Source organism: Lonchura striata, chromosome 13 (assembly GCF_050655825.1).
Source record: "Lonchura striata isolate lonStrDom1 chromosome 13, ASM5065582v1, whole genome shotgun sequence".
In the NCBI taxonomy this organism is placed as follows: domain Eukaryota; kingdom Metazoa; phylum Chordata; class Aves; order Passeriformes; family Estrildidae; genus Lonchura; species Lonchura striata.
This window is the reverse complement of record NC_140715.1, coordinates 14,213,544-14,236,581: the sequence shown is the minus strand read 5'-3', so window position 1 is coordinate 14,236,581 and position 23,038 is coordinate 14,213,544. Positions and strand designations below refer to the sequence as shown.

At 54.9% G+C, this 23,038-nt stretch overlaps 1 protein-coding gene across 1 annotated transcript; it reads right to left on the bottom strand.

Annotated features, from left to right (window-relative positions):
* Positions 1-807: 807 nt before the first annotated feature.
* Positions 808-21,550, bottom strand: NDST1 (N-deacetylase and N-sulfotransferase 1). Its single transcript, XM_021552172.3, has 15 exons — positions 21,491-21,550; positions 9,434-10,340; positions 8,414-8,896; positions 8,118-8,205; positions 7,741-7,895; positions 6,549-6,734; positions 6,054-6,182; positions 5,715-5,897; positions 5,288-5,384; positions 5,019-5,142; positions 4,707-4,881; positions 4,330-4,500; positions 3,386-3,495; positions 2,546-2,648; positions 808-2,440 (listed from the first exon to the last, which is right to left on the bottom strand). The coding sequence occupies exons 2-15, from the start codon at positions 9,941-9,943 to the stop codon at positions 2,321-2,323; spliced, it is 2,634 nt and encodes an 877-aa protein (XP_021407847.2). The 5' UTR covers positions 9,944-10,340; positions 21,491-21,550; the 3' UTR covers positions 808-2,320.
* Positions 21,551-23,038: the final 1,488 nt, after the last annotated feature.

The window sequence follows — 23,038 nt, the reverse complement described above, 5'->3', positions numbered from 1 at the left end:
GCGGGTGACAGGCAAGGGGAACACATCCTCCCTCACACAGGGCTCTCCTGTGGCTGTGGGAGGGCAGAGACCTTTTCATACTCCCAGGCACCCCATGGCCATGGCATGGGGCTGAACTGTGCTTATGATCCTTTTAATTAACAAACAATTAATTCAGGACGAAGTTTGAGCACCAGCTGGGTCCACCTGGGACAGATGGAGGTTTCCTTGCACATCATCTGGGGCTGGAGGCCAGCCCCTGACACTGTTTCTTCCTGGACTTGGGGACACGAGGATGTGCTCCAGCACAGCCGGGAATTAGCAGCCTCCTCTTCTGGGCAAGCAGCTCCATCGTTCCCCCCAGATCTCCCCCTCCAGCGCCCCCTCCTCCATCCGGCACCACACATCATTTGTCACTCCGACAGGTTCAAACAAACCCGTCTGGGATTAATTAGGCTCCGTCTTGGTTTCCTGCAGCGCTCCGCAGGGGCCGGGCAGCAGAAGGCAGCGGGGAGGCAGCAGACGGGCGGGCAGGCGGGGAATGGATAATGGGGCAGGGGGCAGAAGGTAAGCAGGGACCCCCCGGCCCCCCAGTCCCTCCCCAGCACTAAGGCAGTCGGTGCTGGATGCTGTCCCGGGAGGAGGAGGCTGCGGGCGCTGTGCAGCGTGAATGGATCCAGCACTGGAGAGCTGCTGCCACCTCGTGCATGGAGAGCTGCTCCCACATACCCCTTCCTAAACCCCCCAAAAATGGGCCCAAAGGCAGCCAGGACCCCCAGGGGCAGGACTGGGTCATGCCAGCGAGGAGAGACAGGCAACAACAGCAAATAAAACCAGAGCCCCCCCATTTATTAGCAGTTGGTTCAACAGGACCTTAAACCAGTGCTTGGGAGCCTCCTCCAGCACAGCCCCCATGGCCCCACATGTGGCTACAGGGGCTCCTGTGGAACATCCAGGTGGGAACGCTGCTGCCAGCGGGGACCCTCACGTGGGGAGTGAAACATTCACCCCACCTGGGCTTTGCTGCACCCATCCCTGCCGTGGAACCGCTGCCATCCCACATCCCACGGGCATCCCCATCCAAGGGAAATGTGGGCGCTTATCCCGATAACCCGTGACGGCTCAGCCTCCTCTGCCAACAACCCCAGGGCGTGGGAGAGGCTGCAGCTCTGTACAGCACCACTGGTACAAAGATGTGTCTCCCACTGGGAAATTGTCCCACTTCCCCACTGACCTTTGTCCATGTCACGTCTAACCACCACAGAGACCATGTAAAACCCTCGGGGTTTAGGTACAAATTCTGGCACTGAAGAAAAACACCTCCCTGCAAAATGGGAACCAAATTAACACCCCCCCCCCTCCACCCCGTAAAACCCAACATTATTAAAATACTTTTGTTTTTAATATTCAAGAAGTTTGAAGTTCTCAGCATTCTTCTGATTGCCGTTATCCCAATGTCTGTTCTGTCCTTGAGCTCTCCTCCATGCCAGGGTGTGCTGGGCACCACTTGGCTTTACCACAGGAAACACCACATGTGTACAAGAGTGCAGGAAGGGCTTGGGGGTCATGAGCATACTGGGACCAGTCTGCCCAGATCAGCCTGCCAGCCCCTTCTCCTGCTAGGCCACATTCCCACCCCATTGCCCATGGAGGGCAGCCAGAGGTTGAGGAGCTGGAATATGATGACAGAGATGACAAAACAAATGGTGCCCCAGTCTTTGAAAGAAAAATCCACCTTGTTCTCAGCTTTTCCAAGTAGGTGCTGGGGGAATCCAGCAAACTCTCCTGTTTCCTGCCATGGGGCTGATGGCAGGAGTGGGTCTGTCTTCCTCTCTTCTTTGGGTCTCCCTCCACCAGCTCCATCCCTCTGCTCCAGCTCAGCAAAGTCACCACCAGTGCACCCAGAACAGCTCCTCAACCCTCAAACCAGAAAGTGAGGGACAGCTCTGGTTCTGCCCTCAGGCCCAAGGCAGTTGGAACCCATTTTGAGCAGAGAAAGGGGGAATCTGTGCCACTTCCCTATGCCAGAGCAGGGTGGGAAGGGACGAGGAATTAAAAAGGAAAAATAAAATGAAAGAGATACAGGTGTGGGACAGGCAGAGACGTGGGAGCACAGTGATTGCAGAGTCGGATCACTGCTCAGACAGCCTCCAGTGGAGCCCTGTGCTCCTGGGGGTCCTCTCCAAGCCTCTGGTGCAGCCATATGCTCCTGGGGATCCCCTCCAAGCCTCCAGTGATGCTGTGTGCTCCTGGGGTCCCCTCCAAGGCCAGGTATTGCTGAGAAGGTCCTGCTGGCACAGGGCCAGCCCCACTCAGGTATTGCTGGGGGGGGCAGCAGCAGCTACCTGGTGCTCTGCAGCTCCTCCCGCAGCCAGGTGGGTAAAGTCTGCCCCATTTTGTAGAGGAGCTTGGAGAGCTCTATGTTATGGTCCCTGTAATAGTCCCGCAGGAAGGAGCGTGACTGCAAGGGGAGAGCAGAGAGGAGCGTCAGGGGGACCAGCCTGGGGATCACCACCCCAGCACAGCCCTGCTCAGCACCAGCCCAGGAGAATTTCTGCATACTCACATCTGAATCCATCTCAGGGTACTTCCTCCCTTTGCTCTTTCCCAAGCATTTCGTTTTCCCTCCATCCAAAAGCTGGCACCAGAATCCTTTCTTTGGATCAAACCTGCAAAGTGAGAGCTCTGCCTCAGCCCTCTTATACTCCTCACACCTTCCATGGACATCCTGTCCAGAAGGTCCCACTGCTGTCCAGCCTGCACAGGGCACTTCTCCACCTCTGGAATCCACAACCCAGCTAACAACTTGTCATCAACCCCCTGGTACAACAGGTTCCCCCTGCAGCTGTGCAATAAGCAGTCCACCAAGGCTCATTCATTGCCCTGTTGAGGGAGCACAGTCTATCTGGGTTTAATTACCATTTTCTGTCTCACTTTTGCCCCTGGATGCCCCCAAGTGCCCCATAGCACCTCGGTGGACACCTACATAGGCAAGCCCTGGCAGAGGTAAATTATTATTTCTCTAGGAGCTCTGGAGGCTTCCCACAGTGGGGTTTAATGGAAAGCTCAGAGCAAGGTGACACCTGCAGAAGTGCCACACAGCCAGAAACTGCTCTCAAGCATTTACGAAGAGATGGAGGGCTCATTACCATAATCTGTGTCACAAATGCACTCCTGAAATCTGCTCCAGGAGCCCAGGGCTGCTCTTGGGCTGCCTGGAGTGACCTCACTGTAATGTCCAGGTAAGTCTCAGGTGAAAGCTCAGCCTCACCAAACTCAACAGCAGCTCTGTGGAGAGGCCCAGGGCTGGGGGCTGCTCTGGGACAGTGCTGGGCATCCCCAGGGCAACACATTGCATGGGAACAATGGCAGGGTGGAGGAAGGAGAAGGTGAGGGAAGGACTCACGCCAGGGTCTTGTGATAATCAATGAAGTTGGTCACGCCGAGGAATTTCTGGACTGTGTCCATCACTTTGGCGGGTTCTGTTCGGAGCAGTTTGCCATCCAGCACCAGGATCTGCAGGGAGCAAGAGGGGTGAGGTGTCACTGGCTCCCAGCCCTGCTCTCCCAAGGCAAGAGGACACCTTTACCACACCTTTGGTCATCTAGGAGCCAAATCTGCCCCCAGCCTGCACAAGGACACCTGCTAAATACCAATGTGCCCTGGTGCTCCCTTACACTGGATGTTGGAAAATGAAATACAACTAAAGTCAGGGCCAGGACCCACCCAGGACAACATCAGAGCTTCTGCTCAGGGCTACCCAACCCCAGGCAGCTGGGATTGCAACACAGCAATTACACTAGCAGCAGGCAACTAATAAGACTTTATAAGGTTAATCAACAGTGGAAAAATCATTCAGGGATTGATCCCATACTCTCCAGCAGTGCTGCACTGTGTGGGTCACAGCAGGGCTGGCATCCAGCTCCCATTTTCCCTGCAGACAGCTTGAACTATGGGACGCTTCACCTGCTATTTTTGTCCTGTTCGATGCCATGGTAACACCAGACAGGGCAGCCCCAGGGGTCTGTGGCCAAGAGTGAGGGTGAGTGTTGGGTGACCCTGCAGAGCCACCCAGAGCCTTCTGCCCCCACTCCCTCTGAACCCTGCTGTGACAACCCACACAAGGCCATCTTCATGTGTTATCCACCACCAGGTTCCCTTCTTGCACAGCACCTCTCCTCTGCCCCTTCTCCAAGTACTTTTACTCCTCTCCCCATAGTTTGTAGGGTGTAAGAAAAACAGTTCCCACGGGAACAGCTCCACAGCAAACCTTGGATCCAAGATCTCTTTCCCCCACATCCTTGCTTGGGTGAGGGCTGCCAGGTAGGGCTGGGGTGCTGCCATGCCTACCTGGTTGGCATGGTAGCTGTTGAGCCAGCGCTCGATGTGGGTGGCGTACCAACCGGGCACCAGGCAGCGGCTCTGCAGCGCCCGCAGCTTCGGGGCAGCCTCGGGCCCCGCCGTGATCACCTCGTGGAAGGTGTACTTCAGGGCAACCAGGTCGTCGTGAGCTCGCTGGTGCTGTCAGGCAGGAGCAAGGCAGGTTTGTCCCCAGGGTTAACCCAAATCCTGGGCTGCCCACGAGGTGAGTGGCTCCCAGGACACCGTGACACATCCTCACACATCGCGTTCAGCCAGCTGGCACGGCATCCACAGTCACCCCACATCCCAAACCAAGCCCACTGTCCCACAGGACTGCCCAACCCAGGGGAGAGGCAGAGGCTGACCTGATACCAGGAGTAGGCTCGATCTGCAGGGTTGATGAGGATGGTGATGATTTTGGCCTTGGACAGCAGGGCTGCAGCTCGCCGGGGAGCCACTTCAGAGTCAAAGTAGTTGGCACTTTTCTCAAAGTAGAAGTCAGAGGTGGTGTTGGAGGGGATGGGGAAGAATTCCATGTACCTGGGGGAGGCACAGTGTGAGGCTGGCAGACAGGCACCACAAGATGGCCCCAGCACCGCCCTCACAGGTGACATCGCAGACACTCAGAAGGGAGTTATGGGCACTCCCAGCACAGTCCCCACTCTGCAGAGACCCACCAGTCGATGCCCTTGTGATAGTTGTGTCCATTGAAGAACTGTATCTCCTCAAAGGTCTCTGAGCTGGGGTAGTTGCTGCTCAGGTCCGGGTGCATCCCCAGGAAGAGATAAAGGGCAGTTGTTCCTTTGGACAGACAGAAAGAGGGAGTTGACACAGGCCAAACCTCCCTCCAAGCTCTGCTTCAGAGCAGGAGGGCTGACAGAGGCTCTTTGGGAGGTCCTGTCAAGCCTCCTAGCATGCTCACAGAACTGAAGGTGAAGGGAAGCACCTGTTTTTTGAGGCCCAATGATGAGAAGCTTTGGGAATCGGTCACAGGTCTTTTCTTTGGACCAAATGTCCTTGTGTCGTTTGTCTTCACAGGGATCCTGAAACACAGTGTGGAGGATCAGAGACAGAGCAGCCTGGACGGGACCTGACCACTGCCCAGCCCCTCCAGCCTGAGCAGACACAGGAGAGGCCACCCTGCTCAGCAGGCAGGACACAGACTGGGCTTATCTCCAGGTCTACAGGACAAACCCCTCTCTGGCACTGCCTGCAGAACCAGTGAGAGGTGAAAAACCATGGCTTACCCAGGGAACCAGAAAGAAATTCAGCCTGGAAGCTGCCTGAGGCTCAAAGCAGGACCAGCTATACCCCAGTACCCTCTCCCAGCACAATGAAAAGGGTCACTTCCCCTATTATAGGCACAGGGGTACCTGCCACAGTGGGTCCTTCTCCTCAGAAAAGATCTGGAAGTATTTCTGTGCCAGCTGCACAGGAGGCAATGTCTGCAGCTTCAAGTTGGTCCAGGAGTTGAGGAAGCGGACCAGGTGCTTGAAGGTGTACAAGCCCAGGCGGTCGTTGCCATAGTTGGACAGATGGGTCATGAAGATGCTGATCTGAAGCCGGAGGACAGAGCAGGGGTTAGTGGAGCTTCACCCAGCAGCCATCCCACAAACAGCCCCACCCTGACTGAGGACACTGGGCCATCTCCCGCAGCACTGCCAGGACAGCTCTGCAAGATGTCTGCCTGGCTCTCCCTGGGCAGTACTTACAGGGTTCAGGAGGACAGTCAGGAACAGTTCACCCCCATTGATGATTTTGTCCAGCTCACTGGAGCCACCAGGGTATTCATTGTAGAAAATGGTGTGTGTGAACAGGCCACAGGTTTGCCGGGGGAGTACCTGGGGCAGGAAAAAAGATATGGATGGAACAGGTGGAAGAGCCAGGGCAATAAAATGGCCACATGGCCTCCTCCAGGCTTTGAGAGCTGGGTCTCCTTTCCTTCCCAAAAAAAGGGGGAATCTGACCTCAGCCCCTCCAGTTCCACTGCCCCTCAGCACTCTTGACTTTAATCCATACACAGAAGGGAAGGATGTGGACAGATGGAAACACCAAAAACTGTCCTCAAACAAGCTTCACCCATGCAGGATGAGCAAGGGGGAACAACCCCCTCAAACTGGAGCTGCACAGAAACCACATCCCGAAGTTCTGGTTTTGGTGGGGGAGGCAGCAGAAGAGAAAGCCCAGAGACAAAGCCCAGCGCTCACCATGATGCCGTTGTGGATGAAGCCGCGGCGGTAGCGAGCGGGTTTCAGGTGTGGATATTCCTCCGTGCTCGTCACCCTGATGGACCAAACCTGCTTCCAAGCCTCGTACAGCTGCACGTGCACAGGGTACACACCCGAGTGGTGGGGGGCCACAGCGTACCCCATGTCAGTGGGGATGCCATGCTCCTGCAGAGAAGAGAGTATGGAATGGCTGACTGTGGAGACCCCAAAATCACAAACCAATCCCTCTCAAGTCCCAGCTACAAACTGTTTAGTTGTGCCTCTGTAGAGCAAGCAGGGCAAGGCTGTGCCTCTGCATCCTCTCTTAAGCCTGGCTGTCTCCACAAAAGGCAGCCCAGGAGCAGCCATGCTGGGTGGACACCCACTCCTCTGCTTCATTCAGACCATCCTCACGTCACCCACAGAACCGCCACAGGCAAGCTGTTGTGTGAAGAATGAGGAGATACAGCTATATAGGTCTGCAGATTGGTTTGTATCAGTAGATACAAAACAGCCAGGAAATTCTGAGCTGGAACACTGCCCATCCTAAGTAGGAAAGGCCTGGTCTCTCTCTAATTAAGCACAATTCAAGTTAGGTTGAAAATGCTTCTCTTAGGCCAAAGGAACCAGAATTAATAAGTCTGGCTTTACCAGTTTGGACTCAAGACAGCTGTCAGTCAATCACAGCATGAACTGTGTCAGTGCCACATAAAGGACAGCCCAAGACCAAACTGAAGGTCAGAGCCTGCCTTTACAAGCAACTATGTCCCTGACAGTTCAGCCTGTAGAGGGAGTTTCCAACAGCTGGAGCCTCCCAGCACAGCCACGGCTCCAGGACCCCTCATCATCACCCAGCACAGACTCACACCGTGCCAGGCTGAGCATCCCCCTGGGCTGCACCTCTGAATGCCCACGGGGCTGGGCCAGGCCAGGTGAGCACGGCTGCAGGACAGAGTCTCCCCTTGAACAGCCACTGGGGCAGCTCACTGCCACAGCAACAAGTTGGCTGCTGCAGATAAATCCTCTAGATCTAGGTACTAGAGTATAAATGGATTTACCCACACGGCTGCAACATGGGGGACACGACCAGGTCCCTCTGCTCCAGCAAGCAGGGCTTGCTGGAATCTTCTTTGCTCCTTTTCTACCATCCTCCCCTCATCACAAGCAATCCCACCAGAAGCATCTTACTCACGACAGCAAATTTCTTGTTTAAGGTCATCTGCTCGGCGAGAACCGACTGGTTGTGGAAGAGGTGAGGCTGCATGTGGCTCCACATGTGGGGGAACCACCAGAACTCCTTCACGTAGGACAGCAGCAGGTCATCACCCTCGTCCTCAGCATCAGTACCTGTGGCATGACACTTGCTGTCACCACTGAGCACAGAGAGCTGTATGAGGAGCTGGGGCAGGGGGAGGGCAGCCCCTCTTGGTGGCCAAGGGATGGAAGAATAGGGTGGGTTGTCTGTGCACTCTCCTACAGCCCTGACACCACCCTCTCTGAGCACCAACTGGTGCCCCAGCACCAGCGGTACAGCACCCACAGGAGAAGTGGTGCCCTTGCCCTCCTCACCTGTGTGGAAGAATTTCCCTGAGTATCCCAGGTTGAAGGTGAAGTTCGGGATGTGGGTGCGCAGCTCATTCTGTGTGTCAAACAGTGCCTGGGAGAAGGGGAGAGAAAGCGAGGTGTCCTCAGCATGTGGCCTCAGGGATAGCTGCCACATCAGGGCACCAATGTCCCTGCCCCTCTGCAAAGCACTCTCAGAGGGACATGGGAGACTCTGAGGGCAGGAAACTCATCTCTGGAGCATCCCTGAGCAAGCACAAGTGTCCAGCCCTGCCCACCCAGCCAGGAGAGCACAGACACACCTTGACATCTTCCACCTTCATGCGTGTGCCCTCCTTGCCCACAAAGATGTCATCGATGTCCACAAGGATGTAGCGGTCAAGGGGCAGAGACAACCTCTTGCCCGTCAGGAAGGAGACAGAGTCCACAAAGACCAACTTGTGCAGCCAGAAGTTGAGGTTGTTGCCAAAAAGCACCCTCTGGATGCCATCATGGAGGCCCAGGTCCTGCATCACAGTGGTGTGCAGCGCAGCGTCCACGCTCATGTGCGGGATGGACTCAGCTGACTTGGTCTTGGCCAGGAGGACGGGCTCGTAGGTGGAGTGGTTGGACTGGAAGACAGTCCAGTCCTCCCCGGGGAGCACACCCTTCTCCACCTCACTGGGCCGTGTGATGTAGAGCAGGGGAGACTTGGGGTTGATGCTGCAGTCCTTCAGCGCCAGGTTGGAGTGGAGGAAAAGTGGGAAGCCCTTCAGCTGGGCACTCAGAAGGCTGTTCTCATTGGCCTGCATGGGGAAAATTGGAGCTACAGGAGATGGGACATTGGGGACAAGTCAGGGGCTCACAAGGAATACCAACAGCCACGGCAACAGAGGCAGTAGCTCACCACCCCTTGAGATCCAGGTTCTGGGCTCTCCCCTTCCTCTCTGGAGGATGGGGTGCTCCCATCCCCCTCACACATCCAGTCCTGCTCATGTCCTATGTGCAAAGGGCCCCAAGGCTAGAAGCCCTGGGCAGGAAAAGGGCTGCTGAGCAAAATATCTGTTCATGCTTTTGGCAAACCCCCAAGGGTCACTGCTGGAAAACAAGTCCTAAAAACAGCTGGACTAATCTCAGAAGTGGGCTTTTTTTGCCTCAAAATCTCCAAAGGCCACACAGCCCTTCCAAAGGGAGAGAGCTAAGATGGTGTCCTCTGCTAGAAGCCTGTGCCCCACACCAACTCACACTGCTTGTAGAAAGCATGGGGAGAGCAAAATCTCGGTGGGGCAGAAGGACACCAGGGCTCACATCTGGATCTTGGTTTGCCCCAGGTACCCCCTTACCTTGAAGAAGCCGATGATGCCCACGCCATACTCCACGCAGTACTTGTCCAGCAGCTCCCGGTTCCAGGCATCCAGGTTGACATACTTGAGGATGTTCTCGTAGATGATGAGCGCAAAGCGTCCCCGGTCCTTGTCGGTCAGCGTAGGCATGTCCCCCTTCCCTGGGGCAATCTCTGTCCTGTATTTGAAGCGACTCGACTCCAAAATGGCCACAATCTCCTGGCCCAGCTGGGAGTAGAGGCTCTCCACGAAGACCAGCACCAAAGGGTCCGTGCGGGAGGAGTCAGCCACCTTGAGGGTCTTCAGTGGCAGCAAGCGGGAAGGGGCCACCTTGGGCTCGTCACAGTCCGGCGCTGCCATGTCCCCAGAGGGCTCCAAGCCCCTTTTCCACCCATATAAATAATAAGCAGATACGAAAACACTGAGCAGGCAGAAGGCAAAGAGCAGGAGCAACACCACCTGCGGAGAGAGCTGCCAGATACCCCGCCGGGCCCTGGCCAGCACAGTCATCCTTGCATCCGCTGGGTGAGGTGGGGTCCCTCTCCCCTGCCCGCCCCCTCCCCTCAAAAGCCCCGGGGAGGGGTAGAAGCAAGCAACCAACTAACAAAAAAATCAGGTAAAATCAAATTGAAAACTACTAATAAATTAAAATATTAGCAGGCTGCCTGTGCAGGCTCTCTCCCCTCCAGCAGTCCGACGTCCCTCGCCGTCTGCTTCATGTCACCATGGCAGAGGCACCAAGAGTCCCCTCGCCGAGCCAAAATTCCTGTGGTGATGGTGGCAGCAGCAGCAGCAGCAGCAGCTCCATGGCCTCAGCAGGGCGAGGGGGCGGCGGGCGGCCTCGGCGCGGATCGCGGTGGGGATGTGGGCATGGCGGATCTCTGCTTCCCCGGCTCCACACGGTGCCCTGAGGGACAGAGGTGGGATGAGAGGGCAGGGACAGTGCCAACCTGCCGCTGTTATTTCTGCCAGCCTGACGGCCCCAGCACAGTCCTCACAAGCTCGCCGGCGTGCCAGGGCTTGCCACAAGAATGCTGTGGCACCAGGGATGCAGCAGAGTGCAGCGCGCAGCCGTGCCAGGGGATCCCAGCTGTGGGTGCGCCTGGAGTGCAGGTGCATCACCAGGTGCTATGGAGGGGAGCCCCCAGCCCCCTGTGAATCTCTGGTACCTCAAGCAGCTGGAGAAGCAGCCCCTTTCTTCCCCGTGCCCAGCAGGAGCTGCACTCTGCTGAGGAGAATGAGGGGTGGTCTGAGCCCCACGGCCCAGCTCGGCTGGCAGGGAGGGACACGGGAGGGACACGGGGAGCCCGCCAGCTGGGTGGCTCAAGGCCAAGCCAGGAGCTGCCAGCCAAGGTCACCGAGATGGGAATGCAGGAGTGTCCACGTGGAGCCAAAGGGACCTTGGGAGTATTTCTGTCTTGCCTGTGAAAGGCTCGTCTGAAAAAAGAAAACAATAAGCACTGTTTGCCAGAAGGTGAAGCCAACTAGGGAACAGACTGATGAGGCCAATGTGTCTAAGGAAAAGCAGTGACTCACATCACTGACCTCAGACTCAATACCAGTGTTGGGGACAAGGGCAGGAGTCCCTGCTCCTCCCAGGGAGAGCTCCCCGTGCCCTGCCAGCATCGTGGCTGAGCACCCTCGCTGCTAACACCAGCCGGGCTCCTAACAGGATTAAACGTGGCTGGCTGAGCGGCACTATGGATTATAGGCTGGGGCTTGGCAGGGTAATCCTGTCATCCCTGCCCTTCCCAGCAGCAACTCCTGCTCCAGGCAGTGCTTCCCAACCCTGCCAACATGGCACTGCTTCAGCCAGGACGCTGTAGGTGCTGCTGGCAGCTAGTCTCCTTCCAGCCTCCATCACTGTCTCCTCCTTCACCATCTCCAGGACACACCAACAACCTCCCCTTGTTGGCTGTCCTGGGCATGGTGGAACACCTGGGTTTACTGATTTGTAATTTATCTTTGTGCACATGGATGATCTCCAGGCACGACCAAGAGAGACGCACCTTTTCTCCTTAGCCCCCCTGAGGGGTGTCTTGTCTGTTCCGTTCCACCTCACTCCTTCTGACCCTCCAGCACCCCTGAGACAACAGCCCCCCTGGAGTTTTGGGACAGGGCACTTCTCTAGGTCTGTTGACTTTAGGGATGTGCTTGTGCTGAGGAGGGCTTCCCTGTATCTCCCTGCCTAGGGACGCAGAGAGCTGGAAATTCATTATCCAGCTCCCACTCCCTTTCCATTTCTTTCATCTGCCAGGAGCAGCAGGTGCTGGCAGCTGCATTCCCACAGTGAAAGGGGTAAATGGCAGCAGTGGGTTTGATGCCAAGTGCCAGAGCCATCAGCTGATGGACAGGACTGTGCATCCATCCTTGCTCCACCCTCCATGAAACAGGGAAGAGGGCTCTGCATCTACATCACCTGCCATTTTCAAGGGCGCTTCATTAGTCCATTCTCTCCTAAGAGCTTTTAATTACTGGTACTTAATGACCAGGCTTTGGAGACAGCATCTCGGGCCAGACTCTGGCTGAGTCTCCCCAGGCTGCCACGTCAAGGCCTGCCCAGGCAGGGGGCCAGCGCTGGACCACGGAGCAGCCAGGTGTGAGCTGGGGCTGGGATGGGCAGCATCCCGCCCCAAGCACTGCCAGTGTGGCAGGAAGCAGGCAGGAATCCTGCTCTGCCAGTTCACTGCCAGAGCAAACCCTCCATGGGGAGGCTGCCAAGGGCTTTGGCACGATGCTGCAGGGTGGGGATGCTCCTGCCCAGGGCTTTCCCTGTGCAAGTGGGTGCTGCATCCTGCCCAGCAAACCCCTGCACAGCCCCGGCAGTGGTGGGAGAGCTGATAGCTCATTGCCAGAGAAGGAAGCATGTTCATGCCCAAAAGCACAACACAAGTCCTTGAGACCAACAGCTTTTCTAAAACAAAAACGGAAATAAGATGGTAAAATTTAAAAAACCACAAGAGCTGGCAAGGTGACAGCCGGGGTCAAACTTCCTTTTAACCTGATTTTTAGATGCTGCTAAGGTGCCTTTTAAAACCACAGTGATTATTTAAAAGGCACCAGCTGGAAATGTCAGCCTGAGTCTCACACACAGACCTCAAGCCCCCAAAACTGGTGCTGGCAGGCTCCCATCACTGGGCAGGTGCTCAGCCACAGCTGCACACCAAGGAGCCCGGGAGAAAGAGCCCTGGAAAATGCTCTTTTCTCGTGGGTCTCTGAGCAATGCCCTGGCACAGACTCCTCTAGAGAGGAGGCTCAGTGAGGAGGCTTAGCCACTGTGCTCTTAATCCGGCTGCCCTGACAAACACAATCAGCATCCAAGCAGCTTCCCGGCGTGGCTGGGAGCCCGGAGCACCCTGCGGAGCCAGATCCGACCCCAGGCCAGGCAGGGAGCGCAACCAGGGGACAGGGAAGCCCTTTACTTTTCAAATCTAAGACAGCTGCAGGAGGAAGGGAAAAATGTTTGAAAAGCTTTTCAAAACACACCCCCTGGTGCAGTTTGGGGATGGTGGTTTCCCCCTGCCCAGAGTTATTTTCCACAAATGCTGTCTGGGGAACCACTGCACCCCAGAAAGGCAGGGAGGCACCAGAAGGGACGAGAGGGAATGAAACCATCTCCATTAGTGGCTTACAGCACTCTTCCTTTAAATACTAGTGAGATTTTGCAGGGATGCAATGGAAGGATTGAATATAAGCAAGGAAGTGCAAACATATCCGGAGGATGGGGAAGGGTCAGCGATCCCAAAAGACAATCACAGCAGGGTTTGATTTATTGGGGGGTGGAATATGTCTGGCTGCAGGTGCAAGCAGTGAAGATCAGGCAGTTCACAAGTCCCATCTGTTGGATAAATCAACTGTCCCAAGCCCACAGCTCAGAAACAAGAGGTGAGCTCAAAACCACGGGTGTGACAGAGCAAAGAAATCGCTCACACATTTCCCTGGTACCACTTTGAAAAGGGTGGAAGGGGAGGAGCAGTCATCCACTGTCATGCAGAAGACACTCCAAGATTTTGTGCAAGAACCTTGGTCTCCAATTCTCATAGCTCCCAAATCTCCACCATTCAACCCACAGAGATGAAGCCACATCCAAAACATCACAGCCAGATGGGTCACCCTGCTTCTCTCCTGTTGGCGCCCTTTGGGTGGGCATCCCTGCTTCTCACTCCTCATCACTGCAGGGACAGACCCACCACTGCTGATTAATCACCTCCTCACCACCATGCCAGCTCCACTTCTCCATGCAAGCCAGCCCTGGGGGTTAAGCATGGATGGAGGAGGATTTAGAGACAGGATGCTAAATTGCATTGCACAGCTCAGCGATTTGCAATCACTCCTGCTTGCTCCAACACTTCCCTTCCCCTCTCTGACCATTGCAGGGAATGTGGATGGATCAGCCCCACCTACACATCTGCTGTACCTCCCACTTGAAAGCAAAAGGCTACTGGAAGGTCTAAATTTGGCCAGGCTGGCATTAAGGCCCCAAGCACGTGGATAGTGCTCATCCAACCCCACCTTCTGTCTCCCCCACACCTTAGACACCCTCACCAGCATCCCCAGCAATGACCAAGTGGTGCCCTGCAGCCCTGGGAACCAGCACTACCTGTAAAAAATGCACAAAAGGCAGCCAAATTATTATTAATAGGTTTAAGTTCCCTCTAGAGGGAATCCCCTTCACTCACTGGTAATATTTAGAGGGCTACAGATCTAAAACCACTGAGCTAAGCACGTCCTTAGAGAGGAGATTAATGCCATCACATTATTCAAGAGACAACTGCAAGCTCAAGACAGGGGAGGTTGCTTTGAAAATGAAAAAGTAACTGGCATGAAAAAATGGCCTTTAAACACCCACCTCTGCACCACAGCCTTTATCAGCTCTAAATGACAGTGATCCCAGCTATGACTGGAAATATCTGAAGACAGCTGGGAGCACTGGCAAAGGAAAAGAGCTATCTCAGGGTATGAAGAACCACTGTCTGTCCCTGTCCCTACCTCCTTTCTCCCCAGCCACAGCTGGACCCACTGACCAAAAGAAGGTACAAGCAGGAGATGATCTCCTCTATTGTGGTGCATGGGGGTGTGATGATCCCACCAGGATGCTCCTGGAGCTGGGGCATAATCCCTGTGCCACAGGAGATGAAGCCATAGCAGCACAGAAAGAGAAACTCAGCATAAAAACTTCAGCCACTGCAAAACCAAGAGTTTTTTCCTGGTGAACCCCACTTCCTGACAGCCTGGATGAGCCTTTAGGATGGGCCCAAGAGACTTGGACAGCTGTAGGAACATCCATTTGCCTCTTGCCAAGCTGCAAAGCCTGGGTGTCTGGGCAGGGGAGAGGCATGTGGAGCAGACAGAGAGGGGAAAACACAGAGAAGGACACAGAGGAGCAGAAAGGAGCTTGTCCCAGTCACCCACTTGCCAGAGGCTTTGTAATGCCAGATAAGGAGTATCTTAGTAGTAGATTACACAGGCTGCTTAAGTGCTTTGCAAACAGTAGTTATAACCTACCAGGGAGAAAAACACCCTGCTCTGGGAGAGGGACAATCCCAGTGCTCCTTTCCTGAGGACACCAGCCTCCCACCAGTGCCCAAGAGGTGCCAAGTTAAAAATGGACAAGGGCAGCCCCAGCAGCTGACCCTGGGACAGGCAGTGACAGGCAGCCCCTGGTGCTGCTCCCACTGCAAACCCACCTGCTCGGCTTCTCCCCTTCATGCACAGACCAAACACAAGGGAGTATCAGGAAAACTCATCCATGATTTATAAAGTCTGGAGAATTTCCACCCCAGGAGGACCTCAGCAGGAAAATCCTCCCTTTTTCTCAGCTCTTTTTTGTTAAGATCTGATTTATAGAGCCTGGTCAGAAAAGAGCAGTTGGAGCATTCACCTGGATTGCTAAATCAAGCTTCCCTTGACACCTCACTCTGCTCTGGAAATAAACCTCTGGCTTTGCCTGCCCACCACCTTCCTGTTCCTGGGGGAAAGAAACCAATATGAGCAATGAGACCAGTGAAAGTGGGTAAGAATTTTCACTTTAAAAAATTTATTTTTAGTCAAAGTGTCCAGCTCTTGGAATAGGCATTTTTTCACCCACAAAGCCCTGTTAGCACTTCAGTTTTAGTGCAAAAGATAAAAGTCATGTTTTTCTCAGGTTTTCTTCAAAAAAACAATCATGAGAACATTGCCTGCAGAGGGATGAAAAAGCAAGGTTCTGTGTGTGTGACATGTATATGCTGAATTTTTAGGGGAGAAAAAACCTGAATATTTTTTTTTAAAAATCTAAATCCCTAAAAACTGGGTTAGATTTCTGAAAGCCTATGATTAAAACTTCTCATGCAGAGCAGCTGGTAAGCCCAACTGGTGGGTTTCTAGCAAACCCCACATCTCAAACCCACATCCCAAGGTCCTGTCCCCGCTAATCCCCATCTCCCAACCCCGTTCTCCAGCCCCAGGGTACCCCAGCCCCATCAGTGAGGCTGTAGAGGAATCCTCTGCAGAGCACCCAGGATCCCACCCTCCTTGTCCTCAGCATCCTGATCTGGAAGAGCACCTCACAATCTCCCAATACCCACATGAAATCAGTCTCCTCCACAAATTAGGCCAGCAATTAGCAGCAGTCATTAGTTTTCCTATGCCCCAGGGACACTAGGGTTGGACAGCTGATCTCTCAGCACTGATGATCCCCAACACCAGACCATCAAAACACCCCAACACCCCACAGCCAGGTTATGGTTTGGGTTGTGCCACTGCAGTCCCCCAAAAAAGCTGAAGCTCTTCACAGGTGACTCTTCATCAGGGGGATTTTTTGTCCTTGAATCCTTGGGAACAGTCAGAGCAGAGCTTGGGGAATTCTCCCAAACCCTAATTGAAAGAGGCGCTTAACGAGGAGAGTTTCTTTTGTCTGTTAATTGAAACAGGTTCTTACCGACAAAACTCTCTATGAATTTTAAGTGGGTTCGCAGGGGGAAAACATCCACTCAATGAATTGGGTTTTCCTGCTTCAAAATGTGCCGTGTCGGTTCCTGTGGCTTTCCAAGCACCCAAGAGCCTTTCTGGATAATCAGGGTCTGAATCCCAAGTATTTTAAAAAGGAAAAGGATGAGGGGAAAATAATCTCACACACATTTTTATATTCACTGGAGTGGCAGCCTGCCCTCTCACAAGCGGGTCGCATGAGGACTCCTACCCAAAAAACACGGACTGAAATCCCCTTGATGCCACCTTTTGCTGCCTCTGACACTTGTCTTGGTCGGACTTTTCCTGCAGAGATGCTGGTCCTGCCATGAGTGTGAGGGTGACATTGGATCTCAGAGAGCCTTGAGGCAGCAGCGATTCCCTGTGCTCAGCCACGGCAGCACTGCCAGCCCCACGGGATGGGCCAGCTGCTTCCTTTTCTTGACAGCTTCCCAAGTTGGTAGAGAGCAGAGCCATCCTGCCAGCTGTTCTGGGGAGCACAGGCTGCCCTGCGAGTGCTAACCTGGCCCCAAACCAGCAGTTTTGCAAGCAGAATCCATAAAACCACAGCATGAACCAGCTCACACAGAGCAACCGACCGCCCTGCCAGTGCCCACATTCCAGAGAAATCCCTGCAAGGATGGAGCTGCTCCCTCCTCCCAGGGGCTCCCCGGGATGCTCCTGTCAGACCACATCCATCCTGCCTGGTGCCCCAGTGCTTTGCTGAGCTGCCTCTGACCTCCACTTCCCTGCAGTCTGCCAGGAGCCCAAAGCACCCGCAGGGCCAGGTCTGGCAGCCAGTATTGAACTGGAGGTCAGAGCAGCCCCTGTGTGACATGGGTGTGCTCCTGCCATGGCTCCCGGGGTGGCAGGTCCTTTGGGAAGGGCTGGGCAGCACACACTGACGCACAGGCAGGACGCTTCAGGGCCAGCATGCTCCAAGGTCATGGCCGGGACAGGCTGGAGGTCAGATCTTTTATTAGACCAATGGACACAGTTGGAAAAAGCGACACATTTTGGCCGCGCAGGCATTTCTCAGGCCCAAGAGCGCATCTGTTTTTTCCTAAAGGTATTAGTTAGGCTAATAAAAGACATTACCTCTGCATGTAAACTTTGTCACCCTTAAAATGTACCAGAGGCTGCAAGGCTCAGCAGCCCAGGGAAAATACAGGGAGCAGGAACAGACACAGGGGACACTTGCAAGATTTGTTTTGTTTTCAGCCTTTAGAACAGCACTGGCAAAGGCCACACTTGCCCCCAACGAGCACAGCAACTGGCATCTGAGCTGCCTCTTGCCTCTCCCATTTCCAGATCCAGGTCTGAGGCTGCAGGAACATAATGGTATGTCCAGGGAAAGTATGTTGCTTTGGTTTTGTTTCTGCTCTAGCATCAGTCCTGTGCTCTCCTTCTCCTCTGCAGGGGCTCCAAGGCAAGAAAATGCTTGGGGAACCAACCTGTCATGCCCCACCTGCACCAGCTCCTTCCCTCCTGGCCTCAATCCCACTCTCTGACGCAAATCCATGAGACCAGCAGTGCACCAGCACAGCAAGGGATGGATCAAGGCCGATGGAGGAGACTGAAAATGGCCTGAGCCACCTGTCCAGGTATTGATAGCACTCACAGCCATACTTCAGAACTGTGGTTAACACTTTTTAATGCATCCTCTTTCTTTAAGAGCTCCAAGCCCTGGGGCTGCAGAGCTGTACAAGGCTGTGAAGATGCAGACAGTGTTGGGAAGGAAGGGGAATACTTGGTGGGGTGCTGACAAATAGCTAAAAGGCTACTGCTTGTAGCTTTGTATCTGGATACCTGCACCCAGGAATCTGGGTTTTGCCAATACATGGGAAACAGAGCCAGGAGGGCAGCAGGCTCCCTGAGGAGCAGCAACATTCTAGGGACTGCCATCCTTCCTAAGCATACCTAGAGCTTTGGGGTGAGACACACATCTCCCCGTGTGGCAGAGGGAGCTGAGCTGGACATCCTCACTGTACATCCAACCCTCAACATGCCCAAGCTCAGAGACAGGACACACTTCTTCCCTGCTTTACATCAGTGAATGTAAATTCCAAGATATTTTGGGTTCCCTGGCAGAAGCAGGACAACAGGACAGAGGTCCTAGAAAAGAGTCTTGACCTCTCCAAGACAATCTCCAATTCCACTGCTCTGACCAGACCAGTAGCAGGGCTGAGCTCAGGACATGCCCACACATAAATATCAGGGCAATTCCTCTTGGGATACCTCCCATTTAGGAATCACTTGATCCCTTTAGGAAGGCTTATGCAACCTGAAGATAGTGCAAAGGATCGTGTCCCATTCTGGGGGCAAAAGGCTGCAGCAAGGTCCTGCTGGTTTTGGGGAGGACATGGGAACCAATGCGCCCCCAGGTGCAGCCCCCTGCTGACAGCCACAGTCACATATGGGATTTACAGCTCAATATTGATTAACCTTCTGCAAGCTCTGCCATTACAGCTGGTGGCTTTTGCAGGAAAACAACATGAATCATAATCTCAGGCCACCATCTCTCCGTGTCTGCAGGGTGTGACTCATCCAGCCCTTCCAGGGGTCAGCACAAGGGCTGTCCTACTCCTCCACACCTGGGGACAAAGTGGGCACAGGGGGCACCAGCTCCCACTGGCACCTGCAGACCAGGCACAGCCCCCAAGGCAAGCAGGATGGTCTCCAAGGAAGCAGCATCCCATTTTCCCTCCACCCAGGTCCTCCTGCCCCTGTGTCAAGCTCCAATACCACCAGCATACATGTGACATGGCACAAAGCAATGCCACCACCTCAGCCTAAAACACACAGGGAAGTCAAGGGATGTCACAAGTTCCTGAAGTTGGAAGGGCTGGAAACATCAGTGAGACAGACTGGAAGCCCCGGTCCTCTGAGGCCATGAAGCAAATACAAGACATAGAAACACAGTATCTTGCTTTTCTTGTCTGGAGTCCTAACCTTACTCTGGCAAGCTCTACCTCAACAGCCAAAAATAGAACCACAACTCATTAAGGTACATCTAGAAGGCAGAATTACACAAAAAAAAAAAAAAAAAAAAAAAAAACAAACCAAAAAAACCAACCTTTTAAGCAAAACCATCCATGACTCTGCCCCAGAGTACAAAGAGCCAAGAGAGCAGCTCCATCTCCAGCATGCAGTCAGAAGCTGGCCAAGATGGGAAACTTGGTGAGACCACAGCCCTCCATCCTCAGCCCAGCACTCAGAAATATCCCAAAATCAAACCTGCTTATAAAAGCAGGTGCTGATGGTGACACTCTGCAGCAGGGACACACTCGACTATGCCATACTTCACCATGACACACTATTGAAGAAAGTATTAATCATTCCCTCTTCATTCCAGCCTGGGTTTTGACTTATGAGGTGTCGTCTTCCTTCAGTTTAAATTACCACCAACAGCGTATTAAATATGTCCTGTTCTACAGTACTGTCAGAGAAACACAGGAAGGGGGGAAAAACCCAAAACAATCTGTCAGGAAAAGTCAGTATGCTGATGGCATGGATTTTCCAAAACCATACAAAATCATATCAGACCCACCAGCTTCCCAAAGGCACAGGAAGCGGGAAGGGCTTTGCATGCGTGACCTTCCCCACCAGCATCCGTGTCCTATACCAGCAGCTCCAGGTTGGAAGGGGCAAATCTGGGTGGCTACACCTGATGGGGTGTCATGGCATGTACTGGGGCTGGGTGAGGTGACCATAATGGGTGGCATGGGGTAGTCCTGGCTTCCCCATACCCACACATGGATGCCCCAGGCCTGGAGGGGCACTGGGAAACATGAGCTTTGCCTTCACTATCCTTGTCCAAAATGAAAACTGACACAGGGAAAGGGAAGATGCTCGGCCACTTTGCCAGAGGGCACCAGCATTGGGGTTTATTTTCCTTCCATATCAAGTTCCTCACGTTTTTTCTATTGTTCAATTTCCTTCTTCTCCACCCACGGCAAGTTCACTCAGAAGAGAGGAACTTATTTCCTATTGAATTTGTCCTGCTTGTTTTATTTGGAAAAGGACAGCTTCCTCAGCTGTGGTCCCCATGTGCAGCTGAGGGGAGCAGGCACAGGGCTGCTCACCTCCCCATCTTCACCAGCCCAGCCCAGTAAAAACCACTGTCGAGATGTGAGTAACAAAGGTGCTGCTTTGCTGCAGGAAGAGCTGCTGTTCCAAGGCTGCCGGTGACAAAGGGGCACTGCAAGGCGCCGGTTTCCCAACCCTGCAAGCACCGTTAGTGGGAAGACAGCCATCCCCACGGTGTGCTGTGGCAGCAGCTGGCTTCGATCACGAGATGCAAGAGTCCCGGTGCTGGGATATGACTGCAGTGCTGGGAGGGAGCACCAGCCTGGATGGGAAGCAAAGTCTTCCAGGTGATGCCAAAGGTCGCCCAAGCTGGTGTGGCTTCTGTGCCGCTGGGCATCAGGGGTGACCCCATCTGCAAGGGACAGCCCGCCTGTGCGGTGGTAGAGGTAAACCCAAAAGACTTGGGGAGATAATACACACAGTTATGCATGAGAGGCCCAGGAGCTCACCAGCGGGGGAGAAAATGCCAGGACCTCTTCAAGAGGGGGTGGTGAGGCGCTGCACAGGAACGCCAGCCAGGCTGGGCAAGCCGTGCCATGCGCAAGGTGTGCACCTCCAGGTGTCCTGGCCGCGCTGCCCCGGCTCCCTGGTCCTGCACGGGTTTAGGTACACCACTCGCACTCCTCGCGAGCGGGGACGCCCCAGGCCCAGCAGCCCGCGCCCGGCACCGTGCTGCAGCCTGGCCTCGACTGCTCCTCGGCGGGGCCCGGGAGCGGCGGAGCGCGGCCTCGCCGCCTCCCCCGAGCCCCGCGCGGCGAGACCCCCTCGGCCCGGCGGGGCCGCGGGGCGGCTCGGGGGGGAGGCTCCCCGCCGGACCCCCGCTCCGCCCGGGGCGGCTCCTCCCGAGGGCACCGGGCCGTTCCGCCGCGGGGCCGGGCGGGGGGCCGGGAGGACCCGGCGGGCCGGCCCCCGGCGCAGCCCGGCCGGGGCGGTGCGAGGCCCGGCGGGCCCGGCCCGCGCTGCCGCCCGCCGCTCCCCCGCCCGCCCTTTGTCCGCGCCGCCGCCCCGCTCGGGCCGTACCTGCCGCCGCCGGGCCCGCTCCGCTCCGCTCCGCTCCGCCAGGCCGCCGCCGCCCGCCCCGCCGGCCCGGCCCCGCTCGGCGCGTCCCGCCCGCCGCCCGGGCAGGCGCCGCCCCCGCCAGCACCGCCCCGGGGCTCCGGGCTCGGCTGGGCCGGGGCTGGGCCGGGGCCGCGCGGGGCTCGGGGCTGCCCCCGCCCCACGTGCCCTGCCAGCGCAGCCCCCGCTCCTCGCCCCCTCCGGCCCCGGCGTGACCGTGAGCCCAGCGGTAGTCCCCGGCGGGAGGGCTCAGATCCCCTGCCCGCGGTGCCTGTGATGATCGCCGTGCTCGGCGATGCTCTCACCAGGCCCCCACATTCCCACTGTTTCCCGGGATGAACACGGTGGGGTGTCCAAAGGGTACGGCCCAGGCTGTGTGTTTGGTACAAGTGGGGTGTTAGGATCCTACACAGAGCCTTTTTATCCTTTCCCCAATGTGCACACACCCTTTGTGTCAGATTTCTAAAGCCGGTCAAGCCTGAGGTCCCCAGCCTCCTGCCCATCTGCAGAACCCTGGTGTCATTTCAGGGTGCTGGTACACATCGTTTCAGCTTTTCCTACCCTGCTCCAAGATAAACTCAAGGGCCACATCCAAGTCACTGGCTGGCTGCCCCCAGCCAACACGCACAAAATTCCCTTCATTCCTCAGACGGGGGGAAAAGGAGCTGCTCCACTCCTGTCCTGCCCTCGGAGGCTGCTGGGGACTGTGCCGGCATGTGGAGACACGCTCCGGTCCAGAGTTAATCACCCACACAAGCAGCCCAGGTCTGTCTCACTGCCCACGTTAGAAGCGGTGTGGTGCATTAAGACAACCCTGTCAGGTTTCGTCTCCAGCCCGTGGGGACAAGTTTCATGTCCAGCCCGTGGGGATGAGATGTGGCAGAAGGTCTGCTGGGTTTGGTTTAGGCAGCATACCCTGGGAGAGCTTCCGACTGAACAAGAGTCGAGGAAGCAATTTCAATCAAATGGAGCAAGCAGATAAACAAACAAAAGGAAAACAAAAAAGGAAATTGTAGGGGAAAGAGAGACAAAGAATGGCAGACTATTATGGCTGCAAATTTTCTAAGTGTTCATTGAAGTCAAAGACTTCTTATCCTTAAACATTTCACTTTCCTCACAAGCATTTTCTCTGAAGATCCCTGAATTATTTTGCAAATGCCAAAGTTACTTGAAAGCTCAGAAAACAAAAAGGGACAAACAGCAAGTTTTTCAACTGCGGACTGCTGTAAAGGGTATTAAAGGGATTATTTTTTTCAGCCTTAAATGATTTGCAAACTCAGCCTGAAAAAAATATCTCCCCTGGGAACAGCATTCCAAGGCCATACTAACCTCCGCCAGAGGAGATTCATGCACAAATCATTGAGCAAAAAGCCAACAATGAGTAATCAAAGGCACGCACCAAACTCTAAGAACAATCTGCAGAACCCACAATCTCAAGCGGTAAAGTTTTCCACTGAATAATTTCTTCTGAGAAAAAGGAATTTGTCGAATTCTAGGTCTGGCATTTGTGAA

Bases quoted from the DNA above. Each gene is read 5' to 3' on its own strand.
- NDST1 (XM_021552172.3), bottom strand. From the start codon at position 9,943: ATGACTGTGCTGGCCAGGGCCCGGCGGGGTATCTGGCAGCTCTCTCCG. The intron at 8,897-9,433 runs GTAAGGGGGTAC...TTCCCCATGCAG, and splicing joins GCATCATCGGCTTCTTCAAG to GCCAATGAGAACAGCCTTCT. The intron at 7,896-8,117 runs GTGAGGAGGGCA...GTCATGCCACAG, and splicing joins AGGGAAATTCTTCCACACAG to GTACTGATGCTGAGGACGAG.